The sequence below is a fragment of the Crocuta crocuta genome, unplaced genomic scaffold, assembly GCF_008692635.1.
Source record: "Crocuta crocuta isolate KB4526 unplaced genomic scaffold, BGI_CrCroc_1.0 scaffold55, whole genome shotgun sequence".
In the NCBI taxonomy this organism is placed as follows: domain Eukaryota; kingdom Metazoa; phylum Chordata; class Mammalia; order Carnivora; family Hyaenidae; genus Crocuta; species Crocuta crocuta.
Window position 1 is genome coordinate 4,181,410 of NW_027530512.1, and position 21,472 is coordinate 4,202,881.

The 21,472-nt window shown below is 33.7% G+C and overlaps 1 protein-coding gene across 17 annotated transcripts in view; it reads right to left on the minus strand.

Annotated features, from left to right (window-relative positions):
- FUT8 (fucosyltransferase 8) overlaps nucleotides 1–21,472 on the minus strand; it is a 309,441-nt gene that overhangs the window by 136,172 nt on the left and 151,797 nt on the right. For all 17 annotated transcript variants that reach the window (XM_077767165.1, XM_077767167.1, XM_077767159.1 and 14 more), the window contains one exon: nucleotides 8,861–9,286. In XM_077767165.1, the coding sequence (XP_077623291.1) occupies nucleotides 8,861–9,063 (203 nt within the window). In that variant the 5' untranslated portion in view covers nucleotides 9,064–9,286. The remainder of the gene's footprint in view (nucleotides 1–8,860; nucleotides 9,287–21,472) is intronic.

The window sequence follows — 21,472 nt, forward strand, 5'->3', positions numbered from 1 at the left end:
AAAAATATATATATAATTCTGTAATGAGAGCCAAATTACAAGGAATAAAGCCCATTCTATGCTTCTACTTAACTTAGTGTATTTAACTATTTTGCCTCTGCAAAGACAGACAGATCTATCAAATGTGATCACCTAGCCAATCGACTTTCCCATAGTTTTGACCTAGGCCCATAAAGGTTGAATAATTTTCTCAAGGTAAGGAGTTACTCTAAAGAATATGTAGGTTTCTGAATTCTAATCCATTGTGCTAAATATGTGACATAAGATAATTCTCTCTATTAAAAAAATGGAAACAAGTATTCTGAGTACTGTGAAAAGTATATAAGGTCATGCACTTTATAGATTAGCAGCTACCATTAGCTAAAACTAGACTGTCAACTACCAATATCTAAAATTACTATTTATTGATGAACTACAAAGGAGGTCTTCTCCAAAGTTTTAAAATCTCATTTAAAGTTTAACAACAATGCAAAGTACAGATTATTACTGCTATTCTACAAGTGAAAAACCTGAAGATCAGAAAGACTGTATATCTTTTTAAAGATCAGTTAATAAGTACTATACTTCAGATTCAAATCCAAATCTGAGAAACTCACAATCCTTTCATTTCACCAGACTGTTCTTTCTAAATATATTCAATCTCTTCCTCATAAATCCCATTTCAGTTCTAAACATAAGCTGCTTCAAGGAGGCAGACTGATGAAAATATGGAATAGGTGAACATACAGTAAAAGCATAAAACAAGAGAAAATCAAAGGTATAAAGTAAGTATACACAGATTTATAGTAAACAAAAACTTAAGGATAATTCAATGATTGGACTTTTGCTTACTTTCAGAGCATGTTAAAACTCACATGCAACATGTGTAACAGTTCAAAGATTAAGAGAGACAAGAGTTAAAAATCAGGACATCCTTATTTGCACAAACTTTTGATCAGCCAACTTTGCACAAAGGGCCAGATGGTAAATAGTTCAGACTTTGTGGCTACATATGGCCTCTGTTGCATGTTCTCCTTGGAAATTTATTTCTTCACCAACCATTTAAAAATGTAAAAACCTACAATTCAGTAATTGCACTACTATGTATTTATCCAAAGGATACAAAAACGTTGATTCGAAGGGGCATATGTACTCTAATATTTATATCAGTGCTATCAACAATAGCTAAATTATGGAAAGAGTCCAAAGTCCATCAACTGATGAATGGATAAAGATGTGGTATACATAAACAATGGAATACTTTGGCAATCAAAAAGAATGAAATCTTACCATTTGCATAATGTGGATGGAACTAGAGTATATTATGCTTAGTCAGTCAGAGAAAGACAAATATCACAGGATTTCATGCATAGGTGGAATTTAAGAAACAAATCAGATAAATATAGGGGAATGGAAGGAAACATAAGATTAAAAACAGAGAGGGAGAAAAACCATAAGAGACTCGTAAAGACAGGGAAGCCTAGGTGGCCCAGTCGGTTAGATGACCGACTTCAGCTCAGGTCATGATCTCACAGTTTGTGGGGTCGAGCCCTGTGTCACCCTCTGTGCTGACTGCAGAGAGCCTGGAGCCTGCTTCGGCTATTGTATGTGTCTCTCTCTTCCTCTCCCTCTCTCTCTCTCTCTTTGGCTATTGTATGTGTCTCCCTCTTCCTCTCCCTCTCTCTCCCTCTCTCTCTCTCTCTCTCTCTCAGAAATAAAACATTTTAGGGGCTCAGTCAGTTAAGCATCAATTTTGGCTCAGGTCATGATGTCACAGTTTATGGGTTTAAGCCTCGTGTCAAGCTCTGTGTTGACAGTTCACAGCCTGGATCCCACTTCAGATCCTGTATCTCCCTCTCTCTTTGCCCCTTCCCTGCTTACCCTCTATCTCTGTCCCTCTCTCAAAAATAAATAAACACTAAAAAAAATTTTAAGTAAAAAAAACATTTTAAAAGAGAGAGAGACTCTTAAAGACAGAGAACAAACTGAGGGTTGTTAGAGGGGAGATGGGGTGGAGGGATGGGCTACATGGGTGATGGGCATTAAGGAGGGCACTTGTTGGGATGAGCACTGGGTATTATATGCAAGTGACGAATCACTAGGTTCTACTCCAAAAATCAATATACACTGTAGGTTAACTAACTTGAATTTAAAGAAATAAATTTAAAAACAAGAGAGAGAAAGAGAGAGAGAAAGGTAGAGAGGGAGCCACACAAGTGTTAAAAATAAATATAAATAAATAAAAATTAAAATAGGACATTGTCAAAACTTATGGGATGCAACTTAAAACTGGTGCTTAGAGAGACATTTAAAGTTCACCAGGCATATATTAGAAAAGAACCGAAGTTTAAAATCAATGATATAAATTCTTTCTGAAAAAGCTTTAAAAACAGCAAAAAAAAAAAAAAAACCTCACAAAAAATAGAGAATGTAATAATTTATCAAACTAAGAGTAGAAATCAATAAATTAAAAAACCAAACATATAATTAAAGAAAAAAGTAAAACAAAAACAACCAGACTAATTCTTTGAAAAGGTAAATGAAAATGATAAACTCTTAGCAAGAAAAAAGGAGAAAAAAATAATAGTATCAGGAATGAAAAGAGAGACATTACTACAGGTACCACAGGTATGGAGAAGAATATTAAAAAGTCATTATGAACAACTTTATGTTAATACATTTGAAAATGCTGATAAAATGGATACATTCCTTAAAAAACACATCTTACCAAAACTGACATAAGAAAAAATAGAAAATCTGAAGAGTCCAATTTCTATTAAAAAGATCAAAACCAGAATTTAAAACCTTTCCATGTCCTCTTTCATCCCCAAGTGAACCTTTGCACCCTCCTCCAAAGACTCTAGACCCAGAGGGCTTTGCTGGTAGAATTCTAACAAAGATTTAAAACAGAATGAATGCCAATTTTATACAAAACCTTCCAGAGAACAGAAATGCTCTGCATAACCTTGCTACCAAAACCCAAAGACATCATAAGAAGGATAAATTACAGGTATACGTGTCTTGTTAACATAAAAAAAATCCAAAATAAAACACTGGCAAATTTACTCCAGCAATATATAAAAAGGCTAGTAAAAACTCTACAGAGAAAGCATTTGTTTGTCAGACTGGAAAGGCTAGGAATCTTGACTACAAATCTCATTAAAATACTGTCACACAGGGAAGCAGTAGTTTCCCTAAGGAAAAATAAGATACTCTTAATAGCATAAGGGATAATGGATGCAGGGCTGCAAAATGAAAACCACATGTATAAGGGAAGGTTACAAGTAGATAGCAGATGCTCTATACATTCCAATCCTTTCACTTGTTTTAGGACTATAAGGATTCTCTTTACAGTAGAGATGAGCAGTTACAGAGAAGAGAACCTAGAGCAAATTTTCCAATCAACCAACAAGAACAAAGGCATCCCCACTTTCTAATACCAACTTCTCGAACAGGAGAATATCTTACTTCTATGACCTATGAAACACCACCATCAGTTTCCTTTCTACCCATGTCGGCATTCCACACTTCTGCTGTATCAAATTTTTCCATCAGAAGAGTCATGCTTTGGCGCTAATCCATCTGGGAAAATTACTGCATAGCTCAGAAATATAGATAATCCATAAATTAATTATATTCTTTGTGGTTTGTAAATTTGCAGTTTACAGCTAGCATCTAAATTCCAGAAGAAATTTCTTCTGTTTTCCTGAATCAAACAATCTTATTAATAGGTCATAAGGTCACATTTGAATTTTGTTTAAGTTGTAATCTCAAAAATAAATGGACCTAGAACAAAATGATTTACGTTAAAAGGAAAGCTGTTAATTAAGTATTCTTTAGATTTTACAAGTTCTGTCCATTTCTAACATCTGGCCCACTTATGGTGCACTACTCAAGGGGTTTTGAACAACTTACAATAATTTTCCAGGTATTATCTGCTAAATGTCAACCCTGACTGATAGGCAAAGTGGCAGATTCATATTCCAAGAAGCAATGATTCTGTGAACTGACAGTAACTTCACATTATTAAAGGCTGAGATAAAACAAACATGAAGCATGTAAAGGCATTCCTATAGTATGGCAGGCTGAGAAAGTGAAGATCTCTGAAGTTTTTAAAAGAAAGACTACCACACATTTACCTAACGTGCTGGCCAATTAACAAGTAAGAAAGCGAAGTCTGCAGAAAGCCAAATAAGAGCATAGAGAAAACATGGGAAGATAAGCAGATGTACCTTGGTTCCCAAACAAAAATATTTAATAATTAATTTAATCTAGGTCAGCATCACCTCATGTCTAGATTAATACTATGTTTCCTAGTTAATTTCATTCCAAAGAAGAACATGCCCCAAATCCATCTGAAAATCTAAATCTTACTCAACCATTTTCAATGTGTCATTCTTCTGCTAAAAACCCTATTATCTATCAACAAAGTCTAAACTAAACTCAAGCTGTCAGAACCACAATGATTTGGCTTAATCTATTACTTCTGGAAAGGAGAATGGTAGGTTAAATTCGGCTACAAATTCTTTGCAGTCCTCGTTCTATTCCTGAATATGGAGTGTCTCTTTCATTTGCATACACTAACAGAATGTGGCGAAAGGGATACTGTGTGACTTTGGATACTTGGCCTTTTTCTGCTCTTGTCCTCCTGGAACACTATGTAAGAAACCTGGGCTATCCTACTGGAGAAGCTACATGGAAGGGAAGTAACTGATGGCCCCAACTACTCATCAAACATGTGAGTGAGGTCACCTGGACTGCCTTACCACAATGTAGCAGCCACAAGAGCAACCCCAGATTAGAAAAACAATCCAGCTAAGCACAACTTCAATTAATGAAATTTTGTTTTAAGTCACTGGGTTTTTACAGTATCTTATATTACATATATGTATACATGGGTATGTATATAATTTTATGTTGTATATAAACCCAATTTTAAAAAGAATGCAATAAGAAAACAAATTTTAAGAAGGAAACTCAATTTTTTAAAAAAGGTAACAAATATGAACACTTGACTGAAGAATGGCAATTAAGCACATGAAAAAAAATGTTCAACATCATTAATCATTATAAAAATGCAAATTGAGGGGCAGCTGGGGGACTTGGTCTAGTTGAGCATCAGACTTGATTTTGACTGAGGTCATGATCTCACAGGTTATAAGTTTGGCCTGCGGCAGGCTTTGCACTGAGAGCACCGTCTGCTTGGGATTCTCTTTCCCTTTCTCTCTGCTACTCCCCTGCTCATGCTATCTCCCTCAAGATAAATACATAAGCATTAAAGAAAAAAAAGAAATATAAGTTGAAGCTACAGTGAGATAATACTGCATTCCTGCTAAAACAACTAACAATAGCAAGTGCTAAAAGTGAGTGCAACTGGAACTCTCAAGCATTGCTGGTAGGAACGCAAAATATTGCAGGTAAACTGGAAAACTTCTGGGCAACTTCTTAAAAAATTAAACATGCACTCAAATGACCCAGCAACCCCACTCCTAGATATGTACCCAAGAGAAATGCACATTTATGTTCATGCAAGGACCTAAAGAGCAAACGTTATAACAACTTTGTTCACAATTGCCAAAAAAACAGAAGCAACACTAACATCCTTTAACTAGTCAATACATTAAAAAAACAAAAGACAACAATACTGTGATATATCCATACTGTGGAATACTACTCAGTATTAAAAAGGAATTAAAATAATACTCAGGAAAAAGAAAAAAAACTACCAATACACACAATAACATTAATGAATGTCAAGTACATTATACTAAAAAAAAAACAAAACAAACAAAACCAAGATACAAAAGGCTACATACCACATTATTCTACTTAGGAACAGAATAAAATACAAGACAGAAAACAAATCGGTGGGTACCAGGGACAGAAGGTAAGAACAGAATCTGACTACAAACGGGCACAACAGAATTCTAGTGGGAGGTAGAATTCTTCCATAATTTGACTGTCGTGGTAGTGATCTATGTGCTATTCATACACCTATGTGCTAGAAAATAATTTTACCATATAAAAATTATTCATCAATAAGTCTAAACACACACACACACACCAACCTCTCAAACATTGTACTTAAACATTTGCATCCCTCAATAATAATGATTTTTAAATTAATTTCCTAAATATATAGTACAAATCAACAAAATAGTAAATTCTAGCTGGAGAATTGGTTAAATGCTTTTAAAACTAGGGTCCTAAATCTTAAAAACTGTAATTTCAAGCTTCTGGTCACTTTCCAAACTCAATCTATATGTCTCATCTGAAAGAAATGACCTAGTTTTACAGACATATGAATTACTCCTTTTGGGTCTAGCTTATGAACACATTTTTTTTTTTATGAGAAAAAGACATAGCAAAATTGGGTACAAAATGTTACAATGAGAAGGTAAAAATACCAACATCAGTAGCACATCTACTGTTCTTCCTTTTATACCAGGGTTTCTAAAATGAAAACCTGTGGCTGAAACACAAATGTCCCTACCCGTAAAGTTGAGGGAAAGACGTGAGGAGGTTTTCATCCCAAATGAGCAAAAATAATTACTTATTTATTTTCTAAAATTACAGCTCTCTGTATAAAAACTGACTCAGTCTGTGTTTTCAGATTATATTTACAATACTACAGCATGACGTACTTTTCAGCTCTAAGTTGTCTTAGTAGTTGAGAATTTAATTTCAACACAAAGAATATAAAGAAAGTGACTTACAAAACCCAAAGACTATTCTACAGAAGAATCAACTATTATAAAAGGCAAGCTTTCTTTCATGCAATAAAAACAAGATACTTGGCAGTCAGAAATAAGCCAAATGAAGTATCAGTACTAAAGTCAGAATGAGGAGAAAAATAATCAATTATTTACGAGCCTAAATTGTTAAGAAGCAAAATCTTTTCCAAGGAGCAATGATTCCCAGCATGTAAAACAAGATTTTACTACAATCAAAGCATATTCCAAAATCAATTAGCACAGCAGCTACTCTTGGCGATCTCCTACATAAGACTTTTTTTTTTAATAGTTTATTGTCAAGTTGGTTTCCATATCACACCTAGTGCTCATCCCCACATGTGCCCTCCTCCATGCCCATCACCCCTACTCCCCCCCACCCCCATCAGCCCTCAGTTTGTTTTCAACATTCAAGAGTCTCTCCTGGTTTGCCTCCCTCCCTCTCCCCACGGTTTCCCCCTTTTTCTCCCCCATCGTCCTCCGTTAAATTCCTCCTAATCCTCCTATACGTGCAAACATATGGTAGCTGTCCTTCTCTGCCTGACTTATTTCACTCAGCATAACACCCTCAAGTTCCATCCATGTTGCTACACATGGCCAGATTTCATTCTTTCTCATTGCTATGTAGTATTCCATTGTATAGATAAACCACATCTTCTTGATCCATTCGTCCGTTGATGGACTACATGAGACTTTTAGTTGAGATTTCTGAATTGGTGACTTCTCTCTGGTTTCTATTCACAGAGGAAACACATTTCATCAGAGTCCAGGCTTTTATGTCATACCACTAAGAAGCAAAGTAAGCTCCACCACTTGTGGAAAGTATAACTTTGGGAAAAATTAAATTAATATCCCTTTCACTCCTCAATCTGTAAAATGGTTATAAAAACAGTACCAGCATCTCATAACGAAATTTATGAAATTCAGTGAGATAATTCATGCAAAGTCCTTGGCATAGTACCTAGCACATGATACACTTGATAAATGATAGCTATTATTATTAACCTCTAAATTATCAATCTTTGCTTCTCATAACAAATGACTAAGACTCTACTGAGAGATCACCTTCTCCATACTTTCAGGCCCCCACCCAAAAGGAAATAAAAGGATATATAAATGCAAGAAGTTCTCTCTCCACTTTCTAATCCCTAATTACTTTGTATTTTACCGCATGGTACTACTACAAATGACAGTGATAGTTTTTCATTCATTGTATACAGTTCTTAAATGGGAGAACCACAGGAGTCTTCTCTAAAGCTTCAAGAGTATGTGACATTGCCAATTACATTCTTCTTTCACAGAATGCTACTCAGCTTCCACACCGTAGCACTCTCCCTCTCTCCTTCCCCATTACTCTAAAGGCTCTATGCACAGCAGGATGCTTTCACCTTCTACTCTTCAATGTATCTGTTTCTCAAAAGGAAATGAACTCTGTGCTCTTTTTCTCTACACTACCTCTCTTAGGGTCAATTACCAACTCCAGAGTAATGACTCTTCATCTCAAAACTTCAGATTCTAGCTCAAGAGACAGCAGGCACTAAACATATAATCACCTTTATACATAAAGCAGAGGAATTAGAATTTAGGAATTATTTGTTCCCGGAAAATGCAAGACTTTATGTTTCTAAACAGGTGATGCCTTCTAATGTACATGTCACATTTTTTAATAGACTAGAAGTAGCAACAATAACAATGCCCTAGGTTCCAGATCCAGTTGTTTTATTTAACAATGAATTTTTGTTTCTTCATTTTAGTAAGTTATAATTAGACTAATTCAGCCTCCGAATTATTATGTCTTTGTTATAGTCCATATAATAAAAATTTTAATATGCACTTATTTAAATCATACAAAGTTTGTATTTAATTTGTCAAAAGTATTCAAAATGCTGAAGACAATTATAAATGAAGTATAAAAACATAAATTAAATGGCATGGTGTTTGTACATTAAAACCTATATGCAAATAAGATTCAACACTATGAAGAAATTCTCATGTTATAGAATTGATATAAAAAGTACCTCATCAAAATACTTAAATTTTTACAAAAACAGTTTAAAGAAATCATTAAATATTTTTTAATCGGTGAATGAACCCCTGCAACTAAAAACAAAGTACAGTACATCATTCTTCCTTCACTTTTCAGAACCTACCGGAGAGATTCAGCCATTCGCCTCAAATCTTCATTTTGCTGTTTTAAGCGTTCAAGCTTCGCCAGAATCTTGGACAGTTCTCGGCTAGAGTGATCAGGGTGGTCATTATCTCGTACCAAGTGACCACCTATATAAAACAGCAAGGTCCCCCAGGCAAAAAGAATGAGCATAATCCAACGCCAGGAACCAGTCCATGGCCGCATTTTCAGATTTTCAACTCACTCCCCTGGCTTCCCGAGGCTCAAAGAATTGAAAACATCTTAAGTTTGTTTGTAGCTAGCGTAAGCAGTAGCCTTCTGTTGTTTCAACACATCATGCTTCAGAAAATTTGTGTCTCTGGTAGTCCTATAGTAAATCTTTCAAAGAGATCGTCCTGGTGGTATGAGTAAGAAGCTTTACTGTCTTGTGCTTCATGGACTCTACATGCTGTGGAAAGAGTAAGAAATATATTTAAATTATTTAGGATATGGAAAATAGCATATACTGAGATTCATGGAGTTGAATGAAACACATTGGTGTTAACTGGTTGATAACATAACTGCCTAATAATAAGTAAAAAGCAAAAGCTTTCACATCTGCCTATTAAATCAACCATGTATAACAGGGCTCTACCAGAAAAATTAATTAGCTCTAAGCTTGAAAGTCCTCTAAGTGCCATCATCACTTTTCCTTCAAACATCATTATGCAATAGATCATATATGGAGATCAAAAGACTGCATCTTAGAAGAAGCAGTCAAAACCAAACAAAATACATTCAACTACATATTTTGGTCTAATGTTTCCATTAACTCAAACAGAAACATGTTCTCTGTATGAGTGAATTCATTCCAGTAAGATCTTGACTCCATTCCCCTCCATCTCACTACTCAACTGCCTTTGCACTACTTAACCCTGCAAGTGATAGGCAAAGTGTCACTGATATATTCTAAAAGTGACAGGTATATTAGCTAATAAGCAAAGAATATCGCAGCCATTAATCAGTTGGTAACATTCCATATATCACAAAGGCTCATAAAGATTAGGCTAGATTATCCCTTCCTCAATTTATTAAAAAATACCAATAATTGCAACATGTCTATACCAGTTCTTAGTCACTGTGCATCTTAATTACAAATGCACATACTTTCTCAGGCTTGTATTTCATTTATCACTTTATCATCTGGCTTAGAATTCCCTTTAGAAACAAAACAGTTTTTTCCCCAAAGAAAAAATTATAGGCAGATCAAAGATCAGTCATATGATGCCTAGTTTTCATGCTATATAGAAAAATTCAGGTATTCAGAGATTCCTAGTTAAAAAGTAAATTAAAAAATGAATCCACTGATGATTTAAGGTATGGATTTAATTCAGTAAGTCAACAAAAAAAGCTAACTATTAACATCTGAGTTAAGAATACTATGGGTGACAATATATGCAACATTGTAAATTGCTATTATACCATATACTGAATCCATAATATAACCTAGTTAATTCCAGGCTATACCAATAAGATATTAAATTTTTTAATCTTTCCCTACATAGCAAAAGTTAACTTAGAAAGATAACTGTGATTAAAAAAAAAAGAAAAGATAGCTTTCTGAAGGAATTATTTAAATAACAATAAAAATATGCTGTAACATTTTATTAAAATTATAATGAAAATTATAATAATCAAAGTGAGCAAAACTATAATAACTCAAATAGAAACAAGTTTACAGAAACATACATTTTGTTATATAAAATACCTTAAATTTTTATAAACCATCATCAAAAATAACCAAAACATTAAATTACTACACATTACAATGTAGTAATATTGACATTACATAAGTTGTAAAAACTCATTAAAAATTGTAGAAGATGGGGCACCTGGGTGGCTCAGTTGGTTAAGTGTCTGACTTCAGTTCAGGTCATGATCTCATGGTTTGTGGGTTCTACTCCTGCATCAGGCTCTGTGCTGACAGCTCAGAGCTGACAGCTCAGACCCTGGAGTCTTCTTCAGATTCTGTGTCTCTCTCTGCCCCTCCCCTGCTTGCATTCTCTCTCTCTCTCTCTCTCTCTGTCTCAAAAATAAATAAAAACATTTAAAAAACTGTTGTAGGAACAAAACATGGTCATTTTCTTAATAGCATCATTTGTATTCTTTTTCTTTAAAGTTTATTTATTTATTATGAAAAAGAGAAAACGAGCATGGAAGTGTGAGCAGGGGAGAGGCAGAGAGAGAGGGAAAGAGAATTCCAAGCAGGATGCATGCTGTCAGCCCAGAGCCTGATGCAGGGCTCAATCTCAAGAACCATAATGTAATGACCTGAGCCAAAATCAAAAGTTGGACACTTAACTGACTGAGCCACCCAGGCACCCCTGCACTCTGTTTTTGGAGAGAATGTTTCGCCAGTTTTTTTGTTCTTAGCTAGTATTTTAAAATGAAATAAGAAAAAAAAAGCTGAGCTGAAAACCAAATAGTTTTCTATGTAATTTTGCTTAGTATGGTTTAAAAGTTGGTATAGAATTTTTTACCCTATCCATAATGAATGACTGCTTCCTTACTGTGTTTACTGCCTATTGTTTGAACTGTATCTGTTAAAATGTAAACTCCCTGATATTTCCCCATTTTGTTCACTGATGAATCCCAAGTACTCAGAGCAGTGCTCGACCCTTAGTAGGAACTAATAAAATTGCTGAAGAAATAAGCGAATGAGTGAAGGATACCATACATGACATACTTTAGTATGATATATTACACAATTCGTGCACATCAGCTTCAAGTGCCATTTTATGCCCCACTTAAGAAAGCAAATCTGAATGTAGAAAGTAAGACACTGCTATTATAAGGAAAACAGTTCAAAAATAAATTCATTCATAAGCTTTAGGATTTACTATTATCAACACATATCTTACAAGACACCCTCAAATATTTAAAATAAACTCGTCTAAAAGTCCATAACATCAGCTTATGGTTACCTTTCAAACATGAGAAAATGATTTTTCATTATTTTGTCTTACTTGCCTCATCTAAAAGATTCACTTTGCAAAAACAATGGGATGACTAAAGAAAATATGTACAGACATTGACAGGAAAGCCACTTGATTGATTTGTGAAAGAATTTATTAATGAAAATATTTCAAATTTATTAGTAAAAATATTTCAACATTAACTACATGAGCTGGTTTCTGACTAAAATTTGTATAGTAGTGTTTGCTGAGACTTCTGGGAGTGGATTAAGTATTTATAAATTCATTCTTATTTGAGATTCACATACCACCTTTCATCTGTAAAATACATTTTCTTCAGAATATTAAGTGGATTGAAATGTGTCAGGTTTCCTTACACAAATTTATTTAATTAGTAATACCACTTTTTGTAAAGGTAATGGCTATTTAAATGATTTTTTTTTTTGGTGTTTACAGAGATTCTTTGGGTTATATTTGTTTAATGTCTCTGAAACAAAAAAAAGTTAATTTTTCAAAGTAATTTTTTGAATCTGAAAGCTAAAGTATGTAATCAGTAAAATTGAGAGCTTTAATAAAGGTACTCTGAGGCTTAGATGGCATTCATATATAATGCACTTACTATAATGCTAAGCCCGTAAGAGATGCTCAACAAAAGTTAATACTATTTTAATACTATTTAATACTATTTTAATGCTGATAAGATATGGAAATTAAAAATATGGGTACTAGAATAGGCAAAGCCAGACTAGAGTTCTAGTATGCTATATCACAGATATAGTAATTCTTGTTCTGCTATATCACAGCTAGGTAACCTTACTGAAGTTCAATTTCTTTTTCTGTAAAATGGATATAATATACACTACCTTTCCCAAATGGATATAATATTCACTACCTCTCCCACAGAATACTAGAAGAGGCTTCCCACAAAATAATCTGTGGGAAGCAGTCAGCGTATCACTAGCAACTTGTTCTTATGCTACATATGTTAATGCTGTTACATTATTTTATAGACTCATTTATAATATTTTATATAATTTATATACCATATGTTATTATAGGCAGTTCCTAAAATAGCTGCCAGTGATTCCTGTGTCCTGCATTCATGCCCTGTGTAATCTCCACCTCCTGAATGTGGGCTGGACCTAGTGACTTGCTTCTTAGATAGAATACAGCAAAGTGGTATGATTTCACTTCTGAGATAAGTTTACAAAAGACTGATACTTTTATCTTGTTCACATTCTCTCTTCCTTTTTTAAAAATTTTTTTAATGTTTTTTATTTATTTCTGGGAGAGAGAGAGAGAGAGATAGCGTGAGCAGGGAAGGGTCAGAGAGAGAGGGAGACACAGAATCTGAAACAGGCTCCAGGCTCTGAGCTAGCTGTCAGCACATAGCCCGATGCGGAGCTAGAACCCACAGGCTGTGAGATCATGAACTGAGCTGAAGTCAGGCACCTCTCACATTCTCTCTTCGTGTTTACTTTGATGCTGCCATTTGAAAAGGCCCATGTGGAATGGAACTGAATCTGCCAACGACCACATGAGTGAGCTTGAAAATGGATCCTGCACCTGTCAAACTTTGATGTGACTAGAGCTTGGTTCACATTTTGAGTTCAGATTATCTAGCTAAACCATGCCCAGATTCTTAACCAGCAGATAATAACTGTTTTAAACCACACAGTATTAGAGCAATTTGTTATATAACAATAGATAATTAATATACATGCCTACTTCCTACTGGGGCTGAGTGCCAGGTCTTCAATTCATGTGTTATTCTTTCTGTCCCCAGCAAGTTGCACAAACTCTAAGGCACAGAGTAGGCATTCAAGATACCAGATAGAACTGAATCTTAATCACATTTTCTTATACATCCTGCTAACACATCTTACAAATACTATAAAAATTAAACTCAATTTATAGCTTAGTTTTATACCATATTCCAAAGGCCTAAAGGCAATTTTATTAATGTTTGCTAAACAGAGTTTCACTTCTAACCATGTCAGAATAACTAGTAGTAGATTTGCCCTTACATGTAAACAACTAGCAAACCTAAATATTCAGAAAAACTGTTTTCAGAGATTGGGCAATGGTCAGACAAGATAGCGATGCCTGAGATGAGATTAACAATCAAAGGTAAGCCCTGTAATCACTCCAGCTTTCTGCCTAAAATTTACTGAACACCCTCACAAAAGGGGAGAACCCAGGCAAAGCACAGCTGTCTTCCTGAGGTGATACAAGAGAGACTAAAGTTTAAAAGTTTAAGGGGAGAGGATCTCAAGTCAGTATATTAAAGAGGAAGGAGTTGCCCAGAGAAAAAGATCCAAAACTTTGCATGGGTGATCCTTTAGTCTTTGGCTAGATACTAAGCTCTACATGCAGAGGTCTCATGAGGCTGGCAAAAAACAATTATCAAGGACAGAAAAATACTAGGTAACTGAAAAATGAACATCTCTCAGAGATTGTATAAAGGGGAAAACCTAGGAGTTCCACCCAAATAAAATGAAAATGCCACATAGAAAATCTAGGGCATTCAGCAGAAAGCCAAGAAATAAAACATCTTAAAGTTAAAGTTATGTAAGCCCTAGAGTAGGGATCAGAAAATTTTCTCTAAAGAGAAAGATAATAAACATCACAAGCTATGTGGGACATACACAGTCTCTATCATAAAATATTATTTTTGTTTTTATTTTTCATTATAGCCCTTTAAGAATGTAAAATCCAATTTTAGCTCAAAAGCTATATAAAAACATGCTGTCGACCAGATTTAGCTCATGAGCCAAAGTTTAATGACTCTAGCCATAGAATAAAGATTAGGCTGACAAAAGCTATAACAAAACTTAAAAACAAGCTACAAAAGGATCAAGGTGATCTAAAAGTAAATTAAATGTCTATCAAAATAAAACTCAACATTCTTTCAGGAAAGTGAACGGTATAAAGTTCACACTCTCCAGCAACTAATCAAAAATTACAAAGAACACTGAGAGAGATCATCTTGTGATGCAGGCATCCAAGGACATACTAAAGGCTAAGAATGAACTAGAATATTGAGCAAAGAATCTTAGCACTCCAAGGCCCCACACCAAGAATAAAGTAGCAGTATTCAACTACTGCAAGAGTTTTAAGTCCCTGATTCAGTGAGAGTAACAACTGCAAAAAGAACAATTCAATCACAGGCTGGAATGACCCCATCCCCATCCATATATAAAGAAACAGCCTCAAAGAAGAAAGGTGCCCATTTCTGGGCATAAATACCATTCACCTCAGTCTTTACTGCTCTGTACTTAAAATGTCTGGCACACAACATAAATCATGAGACATAAAAAAAAGCAAGATATAACAAACCATTTTTAGATAAAGTAAACACCAGAACCAGACTCACAAATGAACCAGATGTTAGAACTATCAGACAGAAATTTTAGAATTATAACTGATACATTTAAAAATCTGTGATAAATGTGGACAACATACATGAACTAATGGAGGACTTAGCAGATGAAATACCAAATAAACAAAAATAAAATGTCAGAGGACCTTCAACAAGCTTATCAGAAAACTGGACAGACATGAAAATGAATCCGTGAACATGACAAGAGGTCACAGGTATTATCAAAAATAAAATGTGAAGAGGAAAAACAACTGTGAAAAAAAGGAATTCAAAAACTATGAGAGGATATCAAATGATCTAAAACATATATAATTGGAGCTGCAGAGAGGACAGAAAATGAGGCAGAAAATATATTTTAAAAGATGTTAGCTGAGAATTTTCTAAAATGAATGAATGATAAACCACAAATCCAAGAAATGAAGAGAACTGCTGGAAGGATAAATTTAAAATTAGTCAAAGCTGCTAAAAAACAAAGATAGGTACTTTACCTAATTCTATAAAACACCATGATTCGATCACTCAATCACCCAAGAAATACTTAATAAATCCCTATCATATGAAAGACACTGTCCTAGGCACTGGATTGTAGCCATGAACAAAACAGACAAAAATTTCTGCCTTTAAGAGGTAATATTCTAATGGATTCTAATTACAAAGGGAAGTAATTGAACAGAAACAGCCTCACAAAAGCCTCTTCTTAGAGCAACCAACAGTGATACAGCGAGAAACTGAATATGAACTATGCCACTAATACACTTCTAAAGGACAGAACTAGTTTAATCATTCTATTAAAAACGACAACAAATACAGTACCACTTATAACACTGTCAAATGGACTGTTCTTGCCTCTAACAAATATGAAAATGAGCAACAGCCACTTCCTTTAGCATATGACTATGTGCAGAGGTTTCCAAGAATTACATTCAAGTGGCTTCACTTTATTGCCAAGGCCAAAAGATGAGCATATGAAAATATGCTATAGAACTAATTGACTAATGAGTGTCAGAACAAAGGCTGTTCTACTATGAGTGATGTTCATAAGAGGGTAGTCTTTTACACTCAAAAATCAATCAGCACTTATTTAACTAATATAAGTATGTATACACTTATACACTGTGCAAAGGGAAATATGGTACCATGTAACAAATATTTACATAAACATGCCCTATGATGAGAAATTCCACTAGTAGGAATTGATACTAGGTGCATTTTAACACATGAAAAAATGCATTTACAACATTTTTCCAATATTTCCATACTGGAAAAAAATCTAACTGCCCATCAACAGAAATACGGCTTAATAAATTATAAATTCCTTTTACCCCCATAAAACTGCGTTTTAACCATGATGCCAATAAGGAGGAAAATGTGACTTAGAATCAAGAAGAAAATCAGTTAATTTAAAACAAATCCCTAAGACAGAAATGATGATAGCATATAAGAAAACTGAAACAATTACAAAAAATATATGCTAAGATTTAAGTTTGAAAACTGAGGGGTGCCTGGGTGGCTTAGTCGGTTAAGCGTCCGACTTTCACTTAGGTCATGATCTCGCGGTTCGTGGATTCGAGCCCCGCGTCGGGCTCTGTGCTGACAGCCAGCTCAGAGCCTGGAGCCTGTTTCAGTCTGTGACTCCCTCTCTCTCTGACCCTCCCCTGCTAACGCTGTATCTCTCTCTCTCTCCTAGAAATAAATAAAACATTTAAAAAAAGATAAATGTGAAAACTGACAAAGAAATAGCTATAACAAAAAAAATAAAACTTCTATAACTAAATAAAAAATCAGATTTTTAAAAATGTCTTGGAAAGGATTAAAGAGCAGATTAGATTCCACAGAAGAGAAGTTAAGTGGACTTGAAAACAGTGTAAATAAGCTTAGTCATGGGCATATGCAGAATTTCCAAGGTATTTTAAAATACAAATAAAATCATAATTTATACGGGAAAAGTAGTCACAGAGAAAAATACAAATATATAAAAAGAATTTCAGGGGGCTTCTTAGAAAAAAGTACAAATTAGGGGACAATGGAACATATTTTAAAAATGCTAAAATTAAAAAAATGGCAAAACTACACGTTGTTATGTGGTGAAAATATTTTCAAAGAAAAAAGCAGTTTTCTGTGAACTTTTCACTTAACTTGGGTAAATACATAAGAGTGGGACTACTGTATCATAAAGAAAATGTATGTTTATATACAAAAAAAAAGTGCCATACTGTACTCCAAAGTAGTGGCTGGTTCTGAGTTACAACCAGCAATGAGAGTTCCTGTTACTCCACAATCTTCCCAGCATTTGGGAATTCTAATATTGTATAGTGGTATCTTAGTGTGATTTCAATTTGCATCCAGTTTCCCTAACAATAAATGACATTAAGAAATGTGATTATGTTTTCATGGGTTTATTTGCCATCCATATATCCTCTTTAGTGAAATGTTTATTGTGATCTTTTTGCCATTTCTGTATTAGACTGCTTATTATTGAGATTTAAGAGTTATTTATATAGTTTAGATACAAATCTTTTATCAGGTATGCAATTTTTCAAATATTTTCTCCCAATCTGTTACTTACCTTTTAATTCTTTTAAGAGTGTCTTGCACACAACAAAAATTTTAAGTTTTTTAATGAAATACAATTTATTCTTTTCTAATTGTGGTTTTGTATTATATCTAAAAGTTCAATCCCAAATCCAAGGTCACATATATTTTCTCCTATGTTTTCTTAAAGTAGTTTTAGAATTCAAAGTTAAAACTACAGTTACCCGAGACTGCCACTCCTAGGTATCAACTCAAGAGGAATAAAAGCTTATGTTCTCACAAAACCTAATACTCAAATGTTCATAGCAGCTTTATATAAAATAGAAAAAAACTGGAAAAGTTGAGATGGTCTTCAACAGGTGAATGAATTTAACTCTGATAAAACAAAGGAATACTATTCAGCAATAAATGGAAAAAGATTGAAGATGCAAGGAGAGGCTGATTAAAAGGGGCCACAGGGAAAATTTTTACAGTGATGGAACAATTCTAAATGGTACTAAGAACAGGGCACATCATCTCTGTAGTATTCATCTGCAAACTCCTAACTTCATTCTAATAGTGAGAAAAATAACAGACAAACCCAAACTGAGGATCATTCAAAAAACACTTGATCCATACATACTCTTCAAAACTATCAAGGTAATAAAAAACATGAAACAACTAAGAAACTGTCAAAATAGTTGAAAAGACCAAGGAGACATAATGAATAAATGCAACATGGTGTCCTGGATTGGATCTTAGAAGAAAAAGGGACACTTCCCCAAATATGATCGGTAGTTTAGTTACTAGTATTGCCCCATTGTTAATTTATTAGTTTGACAAATTACCAAAGCTGTGTAAGATGTCAACATTAGGGAAACATGAACAAAGAGTATGGAAACTTCTGTACTTTCTTTTGCAAACTTTCTATAATTCTAAAATTATTCCAAAATAAAAAGTTTTCTTTAAGATAAAAGCAAAACAAGAACATTTTCAAGAACTCTGTCACTTGTGGGTGACAGATACAAATTACAAGACATATATATATAAAAGAATGCTTTTCAGGCTGATTGTAGTTGGAAATGCGAACATAAACAATGGACTTAAAGAGACATATTAAACGTATGGTAAGTATAAATGAAATCCCTTATTTTAATTTATTTTGAAATAAATTATTCTTGTAAGTAATGACAAAGTATTATGAGACATATAACAATGTCATAAACAATAATAATAGAAGATGACAGGCAGACAAAGAAAAGATATGTTTTTAAGTTCCTACATTATCCTTCAAGAAGTATGACAATATTTGAAAGTTTGGTGAAATAGGTAAAAGGTTCAAAATGTAAACCCCATCAATGAAACATAAAACAGATAAGCATTAGGAAAAAAATGGATACAAATTCCTTGAAAAGACCTATAAAATTAATAATATTTCAGCTGAACTAATCAAGGGGAGAGAGAAAATAAGACATAAGTTGCCAATATTAGGAATGGAAGAGGGAACATTACTACAGATGCTACAAAAAGGTAAGAGAATATTATAAGCAACTTTGTGTCAAAAAATACGAAGTCAGATCTGAAACTGGCAAATCTTTCTTTCTTTCTTCCTTCCTTCCTCCCTTCCCTTCCTTCCATCCTTCTTCCCTCCCTCCTTTCCTCCCTGCTTCCCTTTCCTTCCTTCCTTCTTTCCTTAAGTAAGCTCCATGCTGGGTGTGAAGCCCAAGAAGAAAGGCATAAATTTCTTAGAAACAAAAGCAAAGCTCAATCAGAAATTAATAGACAATCTGAATAACTATATAGCCTTGTAACTATTAAAGATGTTGAATATATATTTATAAGCCTTCCACTCTTAAGTATTTACAAGGTAAATTAAGACCTATACAAAGTCTTGAACAAGAATGTTCACAGCTACTTGAAGACCCAAAATTTTGCAAAAAATCTAAGTATCACCAAACACATGAATGGATAAACAAATTGTGAAACATTCATATAATAAAAGAGTATGCAGCAGTAAAAAGAAACTACTAATATACACAACAACATGAATGAATTTCAATAATATATCTGGCAAAGATACCAAGAACAAAAAAAAGTACACATTAACATGAAATTTTAGAACAAAGAAACTAATACATAGTGCCAAGGAACAAGCAGTGACTGACTAAAAAGGGGAATGACAGGTACATAAAGTTATAAATTTGAGAAAAATCATCTAACTGTACACTTAATATGGGTACATTTTCTTGATGGAAATTACGCTTCAATAAAGTTGAAAAACATTTTAAGAGAAAGTTTAAACTGTCTCCATTTTATTAATGTAATTTAAAATGTCAATCATTGAAGATTGCTAAATTAGTTGCTTGCATCTCGGGTATCAATGAAATACTTTTTTCAGCAAAATCATTGTACATTCTGTTTTTAATAAAAAATTTCAAAGGTAATTATTCCATTAAAATAATCAACTTCAATCCAAATGTAATGTGAAGATTGTATTTCTCACATATTTCAAAAACAATAAGGATCGATTCAAATCACTAGTAATATAATTAACAAACCATAGAGAAATTGTGTTGAATATTCTTAGTAGTTTAACCCTTTCTCAAAAGAAAAGAAATAACCACAAATATTCAAATAATAATTCCCTAAGAAAAATACATACTAGTTATTATTATTATAAAATATATAGTTCAGAGAGTTGTCATCTTTAGAAGAATTTACTTTTTTTTTCAAATATTTTTATTTATTTCTAGGAGAGAGAGAGAGAGAGACAGCGTGAGCAGGGGAGGGTCAGAGAGAGAGGGAGATACATACTCTGAAATAGGCTCCAGGCTCTGAGCTGGCAGTCAGCACAGAGCCCGACGCGGGCTCGAACCCACGAACCGCGAGATCATGACCTAAGCGAAAGTCGGACGCTTAACTGACTAAGCCACCCAGGCGCTCCTAGAAGAATTTACTTTCTTAACTGGAAAAAGTAAAAACCAAATTATTATTATAGATGGTTTCTTGAAGTAATTCACTGTAATAAATGAAAAATACAACAGAAAAATAAAATTACTTATTAAACAAATTTAAACAAATTAATGACTAATATAATGTAGCAGGAGTTAAGTGTAACTATTGCACTTTAAAGGGATCAGGTTGATAAAGGGAAACATAAATAAAACTTTTAGAGAAAAGCTAATTATCCATTATAAAATACAAATGTTTAAAAAGCCCCTGTACATAGAGTTCAATTCCAGTTACCAAACACCCAAGACTTTAAATTTCTTCTCATTTGATCTGTATTCATTTTTCAAATTAAGTACTGTTACAGAATTTATTTAAAATATTTCTTACTGTCCAGCCTCCATATATGGAAAAAGGGCAGGTTATAAAATTATGTGTTTATTAATTTAAGAAAGTAGAAAAAAAAATAAAAATAGTGTCATAAATTAAAATAGCCTTTAATGTTAGTTGAAATCAACTTTTATTTATGTTAAAGAACTTGGTAAAACCAAATAAACTGAAATGTAAAATAAAGGGAGGGAGGAAGTAGAAAAAGGGAGGCAAGAATGCCAGGGAGGGGAAAATCAGTGAAGGGGAGGGAAGAACAGAGAAGGAAATTTTCATATAGCCCCTACCAAGACTATGAAATTCAACTGTAATTCATTACTTACAGAGTCATCTATCATACTTTCACATTGCTTATCAGTAAGGTCACAGTATATGCACATATGAATTTAAAATGCTAGGCATCCTGAATATATAAGCACAAAATACTCTATTTAAATTCACTGAAACCAGC